General features: G+C 50.5%; 1 protein-coding gene across 2 annotated transcripts in view; it reads left to right on the top strand.

Moving 5' to 3' along the window:
- Positions 1 to 5,435: 5,435 nt before the first annotated feature.
- The window catches only part of STRN4 (striatin 4), an 11,362-nt gene continuing 4,151 nt past the window's right edge, over positions 5,436 to 12,646 (top strand). Inside the window, exons 1-10 of one of the 2 annotated variants that reach the window (XM_015820993.1) lie at positions 5,436 to 5,479; positions 6,168 to 6,244; positions 6,338 to 6,416; positions 7,203 to 7,403; positions 8,153 to 8,309; positions 9,116 to 9,266; positions 10,595 to 10,708; positions 10,855 to 10,949; positions 11,126 to 11,301; positions 12,492 to 12,539. In XM_015820993.1, the coding sequence (XP_015676479.1) occupies positions 5,451 to 5,479; positions 6,168 to 6,244; positions 6,338 to 6,416; positions 7,203 to 7,403; positions 8,153 to 8,309; positions 9,116 to 9,266; positions 10,595 to 10,708; positions 10,855 to 10,949; positions 11,126 to 11,301; positions 12,492 to 12,539 (1,127 nt within the window). In that variant the 5' untranslated portion in view covers positions 5,436 to 5,450. Of the gene's footprint in view, positions 5,480 to 6,167; positions 6,245 to 6,337; positions 6,417 to 7,202; positions 7,404 to 8,152; positions 8,310 to 9,115; positions 9,267 to 10,594; positions 10,709 to 10,833; positions 10,950 to 11,125; positions 11,302 to 12,491; positions 12,540 to 12,646 lie in introns of both variants that reach the window. The other variant, XM_015820992.1, reaches the window with a different exon arrangement.

Genomic DNA, 12,646 nt, shown 5'->3' with positions numbered 1-12,646 from the left:
GCTCCATCCCATAATAAGGTTTGTTGGCCTGCCAAGCACCCCCCCATTCTTAGCCTGGGAGGGGGGGCTCCCAAGGGCGCCCCTCTGGATGGGTCGCGTTGGGGGGGGCTGCTGGGAGTTGTAGTTGTAGACCTCCTTGGAGCCCCCCCCAGTTTCAAAGGGGGGTCTGCAACCCTCCAGGTGTCTGCTCGGGGGGGGCGGTTTCAGGGACCCTCGAGCCCAGCATGTCTGAAAGCCCCCCTCCCCCCCAATTGGCTTTGCAGCTGTGCTGGGGTGGGGTGGCCATTTCTGAATTGCCCCCCCCTTCCTTTCTGATTGCTCCTGTCCTGTAGAAAGCTGGGGTGGAAATTTGGGGGAGATGGACCCTTACCTCCCTTGACTGGGGGGGGGTCTGTGAATTTGGGGTGCAGTGGGAGGAGGTGGACAGAAGTGAGACACTTAAGCCACCCCTTAATTTAGAATTAAGGGTTTGGTTGCAATAAAGTTTATTTAGGATCGGAGTAAACTTACCTCTCAAACTAATAGATGCCACCCAGGTCTGTTATCTGGTTCAGCTTCCTTGATCTCAAAAGATCTAGGCAAGATTGGGGGGGGGCAGTGGTTTTCTTCCATCCTTCTGAGGTCGCTAAATGAGGACCCAGATTGTTGGGGGCAATATGCAAATAATCCTGACATTGTCAATTGCCCAGAGAGTGCTCTGTCTAAAGCGCTATGGGATGGTATATAAGCCTAAATGCTATAAGCCTAAATGCTGTTGCTGTTTCCACAAAAAAATGGACCACCATTTGTCCTGGATGGAATAAGGAAGGACTCCTGTCTTGGGACATGGGGTTGGACTAGAAGACCTCTGAGTTCCCTTCAGCCCTGGGATCCTATGAATGTTGGCATACAGGAAAGGCGAGAACGGATTAGGGAGTCGAACAGCATCCCACAAGAAGGTGGTTTGCAAACAGCTTCCGTGCTGTGGCTAAAAACACACATCCAGGCATGCTGGCGTAGTCTCCAGAACTTGGTCACAAATCAATCCCTGGTTGTCTGATATTTAGGCCATAAACAGAGGAAGGAGAGAAGCATGCTAATCATATCTGTGAAGCATAACTTGATTTGAAGCTGCATGTAGCCCATGCGCGGGGTGCCAAGTCCTGCTTTCGCACAGTCTCAGATAATTTGGTGTATCGGGTCTGTAAAGAAGAAATTATCATTTGTCTCTTGGAATCTGGTATTGGAATGACAATGAAATATCTTTAGCGCCCCCCATGCCCCTCCCAAGCTGGTGATGGAGTGGGGTAAGTAGGGAAATGTTGCAGGCACCTACTCAGTGGCAGATCAGGGAAGTATTAAAAGAAAGAAGCATCTGCAAGAGTTAGGGAGAAAAGCTCGTCACCCCAAACCGGTTGGGAAGCAACCACCCCCCTGCTGCCATAGTGACGGTGGAGAATATAGAAGGCGTGTGCGGTGCTTCTATATCTCGGAGCGCGTACAAATATGGGAGTGGGTGTGATTGACTGAAGACTGGAGACAACTTTGGCACAGGCAGACTTTTGAGCAAGGAAGGATCTGTCTAGAGCAGGAGTAGGCCACCTTGGCTCTTTTATGACTCGTGGACTTCAACTCCCAGAATTCCTGAGCCAGCCATGCTGAGGGGAAAGGGAGAGGTTTCCAAGCTGAGCCATGCTGGCTCAGGAATTCTGGGAGTTGAAGTCCACGAGTCATAAAAGAGCCAAGGTTGCCTACCCCTGCTCTAGAGAAAGGGTTCTCCACAATTGGCCTCGGGGGTCTTCAGACAAGAAGCCACGGATGGAAACTCACCAAGGAGAGAAGCAACCTGGACCTAAGGAGAAATTTCCTAACAGAACAATCAGTGGAACAGCTTGCCACCAGAAGTTGTGGGTGCTCTATTACTGGAGGTTTTCAAGAAAAGCTTGGACAGCCATTTATCCAGGATGGTACAGGCAGGTCTCCTGCTTGAGCTGCGGGGTAGACTAGAAGACCTCCAAGCTCCCTTCCAGCTCTATTCTGTTTGAAGTGCAAGTTGCTGGCCATCATTTGAGGCCCTTTCAAAGGGTTTTGACTACAGGTAGTCCTTGACTTACAACCGTTTGCTTTGTGACTGTTTGAAGTTAACAGTGGCACTGGGAAAAATGACTTTAGGACCGTTTTTCACATTTACAACCTTTGCAATATCTCCGCGGTCGCGTGATCAAAATTCGGACACTTGGCAACTGATGTGTATTTACGACGGTCGCAGCGTCCCGGGGTCACGTGATCCCCTTTTGCGTCTTTCTGACAAGCAAAGTCAATTCGGGGGAAGCCGGCTTCGCCTAACAGTCGTGGCACTAATTTAACAGCCGCAGCGATTCACTCAGCAACTGTGGGAAGAAAGGATGTAAAATGAAGCAAAACTCACTTAACAACCGTCTTGCTTAGGAACAGAAATCCTGGGCGCAGTTGCGGCCCTAGGTCAAGGACCGCCTGTATGTCTTGGTGGTGTGAACTCAACCGTCGTGGTTTATGAAGCTGGGATCTCCAGCCTGCTTTTCCTGGCGCCATATTCCTTGCCCAGCAGGTTTTGCAAGTCTTTTTGAAACAATTTTAAAAAAGCCTTGCACCCTCCGTCTGTCAGAGCTGGAGGGAGGGGTGCGTCCCTGCGTGGTCGACCACGATTCAAGCCCCCCTGAAACGAAACCAAAATCATCTCTTTAAGCCACCCTAATTCTAGAAAATAACGTGCTACCTGCCTGCCTTTCTGAGGCTCTGGGTCCTGTCCCAGAGTTTATTCGGGACAGCAGTTTTGGGAGGCTTGGTGAAGCTTTTAACTGCCTCCTTAGTGCAGCCTGTAATCATTAACTCACTAAGCCTGTTTGCGTTGGCAGCGAGGTGGAGATGAGACAGCGCTGGTTGTGTTCAGTGTGGGTTGGCCCTGAGATGCCAGGGTTACCCTTGGAAGCAATCTTTGGCCTGCGGGGTCTGCGAAATGCCTCTCTTGAGTTCCCTTTGCGCTATGATTTTGTTCGTTTCTTTATTATAAATACGGTACATCTGCGGCTTGCAAAGGACCCCTCAGGTTGTGTGTCCCTGTGCCACCCCATCCAGAACCAATGATGAAAGACCCCCAGATTTGGGCGGTCTTGGTCTTGTTAGGGTCCAGCCAAAACCTGCTCCTCTCCATCCAGTCCACCCCAGGCTCCAGGCACAAAACTTTCTGGCCCCACTCGGTCAGCCCAGAGTAGAAAGCTATAACTGGGTGTCCTTGCTCTACTGAAATCTCTGGAGAGTCTCAGCCACCCAGGTTGTGGGTTTTTTTCAAGAGGCAACCGGACTTTCTTGGTTTTTCCTTGAAGGATGTCTTCCTTCCAACAAGGAGACCCTCCCAATGCTGGCCTTCCAACCCGCACAGCTTGACCATGATGGTTAGTAGGAAATGGAGGTTGAGGGAAGACAAGGATGGACCGTTATCATCTTGAGTCCTGGTCCTCTCCAAATGTGATCGGTGCCATTCTCCAGCCTGAAACCCAGCAAATGATATCCAAATTATCTGCTTCCTCCGCGGCCTCTGAACAACAACCCAAAAAGGAAAGGCTGCAGGCAGGCTGGATGCTAGCCAGCCCTTCACCTTAACTCCTATTTGCAAGCAAGGATTTCCCTGTCAAACTTTAGAAGGGAAACAGGCTCAAGGACACCCGTTACTTATTATTCATTGATCCCATTTATACGACTGCCGGTCCCCCAAGAAGCAACTCTGGGTGATGTACAACGATCAGTAGAGCAACAGTACAGGTTGTCCTCGACTTACAGCAGTTCACTTAGTGACCGAAGTTACAACGGCACTGAAAAAAGTGACTTATGGCCATTTGCACACTCAATGACCATTGCAGCAACCTCAAGGTCAGGTGATCAAAATTCAGGCACTTGGCAACTGATTCATATTTATGACGGTCGCAGCATCCCGGGGGGGGGGGGTCACGTGATCCTCTCTTGTGGCCTTCTGACCAGCAAAGTCGATGGGGGAAACCAGATTTGTTTAACGACTGTGTTGCTATCTTCACAACTGCAGTGATTCATTTAACAACTGTGGCAAGGAAGATCATAAAACGGGGCAAAATTCGCTTAACAAACATGTCACTTAGCAACGTAAATTTTGGCGCTCAGTTGTGGTCGCAGGTTGAGAGCTGCCTGTACAAAAGCCTTCATTTTAAAGAGATAAAATGTCACAGCGAAAAATGAAAAACATGGTAAAAATTTGAAGTATGCAAAGCAACGGTGGGAGCGTTCTTCATAGTTGCTCAAGAGAGGAAGGTCTGCGTTTTTCCTGCCACTTACTAACTGCAATTTAAGTTTTTGCTTCTAAACGCCACTGAGGTTTTTCTTGGCCTCTTGGTCTTATTTCCCAGCATCCCCCAAATCCTCAAGACCTGGTCCGTAGATTTTCCTCCTTGTTCAGGTGACGGGTCCTTTTTGGTTTCGGGCCATATGAACGATCCGAGTCGTGTAACGGCTGGACGGTTAAGTTAATGAGAAGGAAGACATAAGCAGGAAAAGCAGGCTGATGCCAAGATCAGAAGTGTTTCTCTCGCACTACGCTGAACAAAGAACCCTAGGGCTGGAAGGAACCTCAAAGGTCTTCTAGTCCAACTTCCTGGTCAAGGCAGGAGACTTTATTCCATCTCAGTCAAATGGTTCTCCAGTCTATTTTTGAGGAACACTCACAACCCCTGGAGGCAGGCCGCTCCATTCATTAATTATACTCGCTGTCCGAAAATTTCTCCATAGTGTGACCTCTCTCTTGAACCAGCTTTAACCCATTACGTCTTGTCCTCTCCTCCTTTGGAGAATAAGACCATGCCCTCTTCTCTGTGACAGCCCCTCACATACGGAAGACAGCTATCGTGTCCCCCTGATTCCTTCTCTTCAACCCGCTAGACCACGGGTAGGCAACCTTGGCTCTTTTATGACTCGTGGACTTCAACTCCCAGAATTCCTGAGCCAGCATGAGGGAACTACGGCCCCCTCATGACTCGTGGACTTCAACTCCCAGAATTCCTGAGCCAGCACGGCTCAGCTTGGAAACCTCTCCCTTTCCCCTCAGCATGTCTGGCTCAGGAAGTCTGGGAGTTGAAGTCCACGAGTCATAAAAGAGCCAAGGTGGCCTACCCCTGCTCCAGACCCTTTGTCCTCTTTATTGATCATCTCTGCAGAATTTCTAGGGTCTCAGCGTTTGTTTTTTTTTTGTTTTTTGTTTTTTATTTTTGTGATTGGAACTAGATGCACCAATGCAGGGTTTATGCTCCTCACGCACTCTTTTTGCATGATGTGGGATGTTTGCGCGGCTGGCCAGAATAGCCTGCCCTTAACTTGGGGTTCCCTGCCTCTCTTAGGCCCAAGTGGCTTTCCTGCAGGGGGAAAGGAAGGGGCAGGAGAACCTGAAGGCCGACCTCGTGCGGAGAATCAAGATGCTGGAGTATGCGTTGAAGCAAGAAAGGTGAGCCACCTTGCAGGTGGAGATTCGGAGGCGGGATGGGAGATACCCCTTAGTTCAGGGGTCCCCAAACCTGGCCAGCATAGGGGAATTCTGGGAGTTGGCGTCCCCAAGTCTTAAAAGTTGCCACATTTGGGGACCCCTGCCTTAATTTATTAAGCTGGAAGTCAATGCCCGAATTTTGGAAAGGGAAATATACTCTATTTTTGAACGTCCTCACAGTCTTTATGTACGTGTATATGGATGTGTTTATTCAACGCTTATCCTGCCTTTATTATTTTGTAAGTAACTCAAGGCGGTGAACATATCCAACGCAACTTCCTCCGCCTATTTTCCCCACAACAACAGCCCTGTGAGGTGGGTTGGACTGAGAGAGAGGGACTGGCTCAAAGCCACCTATTCAGTTTTCAAGCCTAAGGCGGGATTAGAACTCACCGTCCCCTGGTGATTGGCCCAAAGTCACCCATCTGGCTTTCACGCCTAAGGCAGGACTAGAACTCACCATCCCCTGGTGATTGGCCCAAAGTCACCCAGCTGGCTTTCCTGCTGAAGGGAGGACTAGAACTCCTGGTTTCTAGACCGGCACCTTTACTGTCAAACTGCCTTGCTGTGACCCCTCCTTTGAGGGCCACAGCAAGAAATTACTGCCGACATCCCACATCCTTTCCTAAGTTTTCCTCGTTGACTCCAGGTCAAAATACCACAAGTTGAAATTTGGCACGGAGCTGAACCAGGGAGAAAAGAAACCGGAGCCTACCTCTGAACCAGGTAACGGGGCCGGGCTCACGGCTGCACCTCGGCCAGGGGAATTCCGGTTCCAGGGCCGAGGGATTCGCTGACGGGCCTCTCTTCCACGCTTAGTGTCCAACGGGCCAGCCGAGCTCCTTTCCCTGGAAAACAGCCCGTTCATCTGGAAAGAAGGACGCCAACTCCTCCGCCAGTGAGTAGAGGGGGTTTCAAGGGGGGGGTCCTCCAAAGGCAGGGGAAGTGCACCGGCCCTCCCCACTGGGGGTTTTGGGGCTGCCAGCCTCTTGGCAGCTGTTTTGGGGTCAGCATTAACAAGGAGTGTGCCAGGTTTTCATCCTGATGAACTGTGCATTTGACACGGGGGTTCCATCCCTTCTGGAAGGGCCACAGTCCTTTTCTGGGTGTCTTCTCAGCTTGAGCGAGGCCCCTCTGAGCCAAAACTGGGCTCTTTCCAAGGTTTTGGCCAACACAGGTAATCTCCCACTTAACGACTGGAACGGAGCCTGCCCTGTCATGGTCGTAAGTCATGTAAATAACTAAATATAAACTTTCTAAATAAATAAAGTCGGGATGGCTGTAAAACGGGCCAGCCACGGGTCCAATCTGATTTTTAAGACCTCTTTCTCATGGCAATCATTAAGCGAGCCAGTGTTTTGCTATGGGCCACGTCACCCAAAAGGGGAAGTAAATGCAGGTTTTCAGCAAAACTTTGGCAAAACACAGTCAGGTAACCCTGAGATGCTGCAAATGGACGTAAACGCAGGCCGGTTGCCGAGCACCCAGGATGCAGTCACTTGATTGGGGGGGCATGCGGCCGTCGTAGGTTTGGAACCAGGTCGTAAGTGCCTCCAGAGCGGCCCGTCATAACTTTGAACGGCTGCAAAATGAGGACTACCTCGGTGACCTCGAGGCCACCGGTTGCCAACCGGCCCGTTTGACTAAGGGCCACCTTTCCCCTGGACCCCGGGGGTCTCTCCAGGTATTTGGAAGAAGTGGGCTACACGGACACCATCCTGGACATGCGCTCCAAGCGGGTTCGCTCCTTGCTGGGTCGCTGTTCCGTGGAGCTGAACGGGGCCGCCGAAGCCAGCGGCGTGGGGACCGGACCAGCCCTGGGGCCCACCAGCCTGAACGGAGGCGAATCGCTTCTGGTCAAGCAGATCGAGGAGCAGATCAAAAGGTGAGTGGCTTGGGGCGTCTGTCTGGGTTAGAATGACCTCGCTGGGACGCTTGGTTTGCGGGCGCCCATCACTGCTGCTTTTGTTAGATTTCCTGGAACAAGGAAGTGGGGTACGTGCAGTCTGTCCTCGTACTTCCTGTTTGATGTCGACATTAAGGAGGTCGCGGTAGCAGTGATGATTGTACCTAGTTTGGTAATGAAATGTCTGCTGGAAAACCACCAAGCTCAGAAAGCATTAACAATCCCACAGTCGTCGTCCTCCTCCTCCTCCTCCTCCTCCTCCTCCTCCTCCTCCTCCATCATCATACTATTCCTTTCTAGCACTGATGATGTTACCTAGCTTGGTAATGAAATATCTGCACATCCCACAGTCCTCCTCCACAACTAGCACTGATGATGTTACCTAGTAGGGTCATGAAACGTCTGCAAGAAAACCACCAAGCTCAGAGAGCACCAGGACCCCACAGTTCTCCCCCTCCTTCCCACACACCCCATTTTCTTCTAGCACTGATGATGTCACCTAGTTGGGTCATGAAATGTCTGCAAGAAAACCAAGGAGCGTAGAGCGCACCAAGGATCACACAGCCCTCCTCTTCCTACTCCTCCACCACCACCACACACACACACCCTTCTAGCACTGATGAGGTCACCTAGTTGGGTCCTGAAACGTCTGCTAGAAAGCCCCCAAGCTCAGAGAGCACTGAGGACCCCACATTCAAACCCCGAGCTACAGATATTCCTTCCGACAGAAACGCTGGGAAGGAGGCGACGGACCGGATCAGCAACACCGTCATGGAGAAGATCCCCTTTTTGAGGGGCTGCGAGGACGACGACAGCGACGAAGAGGAGGATTTGGAAGGCCTGTCCCTGGAAACGCAGCGCCAGCACAAGAAGCAGCGCGTAAAGGTATCCCCTTCGCTCCTTCTGAGGTTGCTGGGGTGAAGCAGACACTGGCAGGCAGGCAGGAGACTACGCTGCTGGGTGGCGCCCAGTCTCCGGTGAGGACTAGAACCTTGTCATTTTAAGGATGGAAACTGGATTTCGGCTATTCTTGCAATCAAGTTTCTAAAGCAAAGCTGCCCCTGGAGCGTGAAATGTGCAGCCCACAGCAGCCATTTTGGACACATTTTGGAAGTGTTTCAAGGGCGTGAAAGTTTTGCCCGTTCCTAATTCGATTTATTAATCAAGAGTTCTTCCTTTAAAACAGGGGTGTCCAACCTGGGCAACTTGATGACTCGTGGACTTCCACTCCCAGAATTCCCCAGCCAGCTCATGCTGGCTGGGGAATTCTGGCAGTGGAAGTCCACAAGTCTTAAAATTGCCAAGGTTGGACCCTCCCGCTTTAAAGCATGGGTTATCAATCACAGCGTGGGTCCAGTTAGTCACGCCTTTTGCTGTTTTAATTTATTCCTTTAGTTTTCAAGTGGAAAAGGCAAAATATCAGCCTGTTGCCACCGAGGTAGCCCTCGTTCACTGAAGAAGCCCTGCAGCTTCACAACAGGGAAACTCTGAGAATTAGGAGGCCTTATCGGGGACATTTTCCCCTTCCGTTCGATTTGGGGCACATTTGGGGCATATTTTACAGCCTCTTCACCTCCCGTCGTGCGCCAGACCCCAAACTGCTTTTCTGTGGCCAAATTGGTGGAATCCCCTGGATGTGGATTAGGGAAGCAGCTGTAACCCAGGTCTGCTGGCCGTGCTTTTCTTGGCAGCTCGCCAGCAAGCCCCTGATGCCCGAAGTGGAGGACGAAGATGACGATGAAGACTCGGAGGACGCCCTGAGCGAGTTTCACTTCTTGGGCTCCGGGGAAAACGGGGAAGGGTCTGGTGACAGCCGGTGTGCTGGAGATGGCAACGAGCTGGGTAAGTTCTCTGTGGAGTCGGCAGATGGTCTCCTCGCTTCTTTTTCTGTGAAGGGCATCGGGAAGGAGAAAGGTGAGAAGGCAGTTAAATGGGGGGGGGCTGCATCAGATGCCTTGTTGCGTCGCCACTGAAGCTGCTGGGAGCTAGAAGATGGGTCCTTGCTCAGGAACAGGAGAGGCTGCCTGAGACGCCAGACCCAAATTAACAGAATAACAGAGTCGGAAGGGACCTCGGAGGTCTTCTAGTCCAACCCCCTGCTCAAGCAGGAGACCGGCCTATATCATTTCAGACTGCAGGTAGTCCTTGACTCACAACAGTTCGTTTAATGACCATTCAAAGTCATTAAAGTTCAGAGTCGTTCAAAGGCAGGACAAGAAGCAGCGGATGGAAACTCATCAAGGAGAGAAGCAACCTAGAACTAAGGAGAAATTTCCTGACAGTGAGGAAAATTAATCAGTGGAACTCCTTGCCTCCAGAAGCTGTGAATGCTCCAACACTGGACGTTTTTAAGAAGAGACTGGACAGCAATTTGTCTGAAATGGTATAGGGTTTCCTGCCTGAGCCGGGGGTTGGACTAGATGACCTCCAAGGTCCCTTCCAACTTTATTGTTGTTAAAGTTACAACAGCCCTGGAAGAAGTGAGTTATGACCGTTTTTCACACTTAGAACCGTTGCAGCAGCCAAAGGGTCACGTGATCAGAATCCGGATGCTTGGCAATTGACTCATATTTATGACGGTTGGACGGTCCCGGGATCATGCGATCCCCTTTTGCAATTGCCTGACAAGCAAAAGTCAAGGGGGAAGTCAGATTCTTCCCTTAACGGCCCTGTCACTGACTTAACAACAGCAGTGATTCAGAAAGAAAGAAAAAGAAAGAAAGAAAGAAAGAAAGAAAGAAAGAAAGAAAGAAAGAAAGAAAGAAAGAAAGAAAGAAAGAAAAAGGAAGGAAGGAAGGAAGGAAGGAAGGAGGAAAGGAAGGAAAGAAAGAAAGAAAGGAAAGAAACAAAGAAAGAAAGAGGAAGGAAGGAAAGGAAGGAAGGAAAGAATGAAAGAGGAAGGAAGGAAAGAAAGAAAGAAAGGAAGGAAGGAAAGGGAAAGAAAGAAAGAAAGAAAGAGAAAGAAAGAAAGAAAGAAAAGAAAGTGTGAAATGAGGCAAAACTCATCCATTGTTTTGCTTAGCAACAGAAACTTTGGGCTCCACTGTCACAAGCCGAGGCCTGCCTGCGTTGCCTCTGGTGACCCCTTTGTGCTCCCTGAATTTCAGAAGAAGTGCCTGATTGGCAACGGTGGAGGCTGACTCAGTTTCCCTTCCCTGTCTGTCTTCCAGGGCCCCGCCGGGTGAAGCTGCAGGGGATGCTGGCTGATCTTCACGACGTGGATGGACTCTCTCCTAAGCCTTCCATCCCGTCAGCCATGACTTCCCAGCCCAGATCCCACGAAGGTGACGGCTTGGCTAGACCCCCACACTTTACGGCCTCCGATTTCCCTTTTCTGTCGTTCTGCCCAAAGCGTCTCTTCCTCCGCCCTGCCCCGTCCCAACTCTGTCCTTTCCTCTCCCCAAATCAGGGTCGCTGGGCTTCTCCTCAGACGTCTTTATCATGGACACCATCGGAGGGGGGGAGGTCAGTTTGGGCGACCTCGCCGATCTGACCGTCACCAACGACAACGAGCTGAGCTGCGACGTGAGTAGCCTTGGAGGGGCGACCGGTGTTCTTGCCGCTCCCCTTCGCCTGCCTTGTCCTCTTGCACATTTCACTTCAGCCCCCCCCCCCCTGTGCTGTTGGGCGTGCCAAAAGAGAGGGGTCTGTAGGGCGGGGGAAGCCCCGGGTGTTGAGTCTTTGCTCTCCTCCTTTCCCAGCTCTCGGACAGCAAAGACGCTTTTAAGAAGACGTGGAACCCCAAATTCACCCTGAGGAGTCACTACGATGGCATTCGAGCCCTGGTCTTCCACCACCGGGAGTCGGCTTTGGTCACGGCCTCGGAGGACGGCACCCTGAAGCTGTGGAACCTTCAGAAGACCGTGGCTGCCAAAAAGTGAGCCCCAAGGGAAACTAACTGACTGACTGACTTACTTACTTCCCTCCGTTCTGTCTATCTATAGATCTCTCTATCTATATGTATCCTGTCTGTCTTTCTGTCTCTGAGTCTCTCTGTCTAAATCCCCTTATTGGGAAGATGGGCAGCATAAAAAATTAATAAATAAAATAAAAACTAAAAATACTATCTATCCCCTCTCTCTCTCTCTCACTCTCTCCGTCTGTCTGTCTGTCTATCTATCTATCATCACTATCCTATCTGTCTGTCCGTCCATCTGTCTATTCTATCTATCTATCTATCTATCTATCTATCTATCTATCTATCTATCTATCTATCTATCTATCTATCTATCTATCTAATCTATCTATCTATCTATCTATCTATCTATCTATCTATCTATCTATCTATCTATCTATCTATCTATCTATCTATCTATCTATCTATCTATCTATCTATCTATCTATCTTCTATTGCTATCCTATCTATCGATCAATCAATCGATCTATCTATCTCTATCTAATTTCTATATCACTTCTGTGTCTCTGGGCAGTTTTACATCAGTAAAATCGTGTGAAATCTATAGTTAAAATCACAGTTAGAACCCAGATTAAGACAAAGTTTAAAAAAACGGCAGAGTCCAAAGGCAGAGGAAGCACCTTCAGCCCACCAATCACCCCCAGGGGTTGCAGGGCCTTCTTTGCACCCCAGGCCAGTTGGCAGAGCCAGGTTTTCACGCTCTTCCGGAAGACCAGGTGCGTGGGGAACCGCATCACCTGTGGGGTCAAGATGTTCCATAGGGTGGAGACAGAGAAGGGTCTCCCCCTGCCTTTTCACTGGAGCAGGGCCCTGGGCCCCTCTGTGGGAGTGCCATGGCTTCTGCCGAAGGATTTCTGCTGTCAAGGTGTGTTACAGGCCGAGCGCCAGCCAGTTAAACCCCACGAGGCTTTTTGACAGGACAGGAGCCACATGAGGTCTGGAGGGCACCAAGTTGGGGAAGGACGGGTTAGCTGAGCCCTCGATCCACTGGCCCCGTTTGATTCCACTCTGCTGACGTTAGGCTGCTGCAGGCCAGGTGGGGAGACCCCTTGGAGCCCCCTGAAACCAACAGGATTTCCAGGGGAAAAGAGACCAAATCGAGAAGACCCCTCTGATATTGTTTGGTCCTCTCTCTTCTCTTCCGGTTACAGGAACGCCGCTTTGGATGTGGAACCGGTCTACGCATTCAGAGGACACAGGTGCGCGGATGTGCTTGCTGCGGGGGGGCGCTTTTTCTAGGATGCAGGAAAGTGCAGGCATCCCTGACTTACAACAATTCATTTAGTGACCGTTCGGAGTTACAGCG

This window comes from Protobothrops mucrosquamatus, unplaced genomic scaffold (assembly GCF_001527695.2).
Source record: "Protobothrops mucrosquamatus isolate PMUCROS unplaced genomic scaffold, P.Mucros_1.0 scaffold1232, whole genome shotgun sequence".
Taxonomy (NCBI): domain Eukaryota; kingdom Metazoa; phylum Chordata; class Lepidosauria; order Squamata; family Viperidae; genus Protobothrops; species Protobothrops mucrosquamatus.
This window is presented reverse-complemented; position numbering and strand designations above follow the sequence as displayed.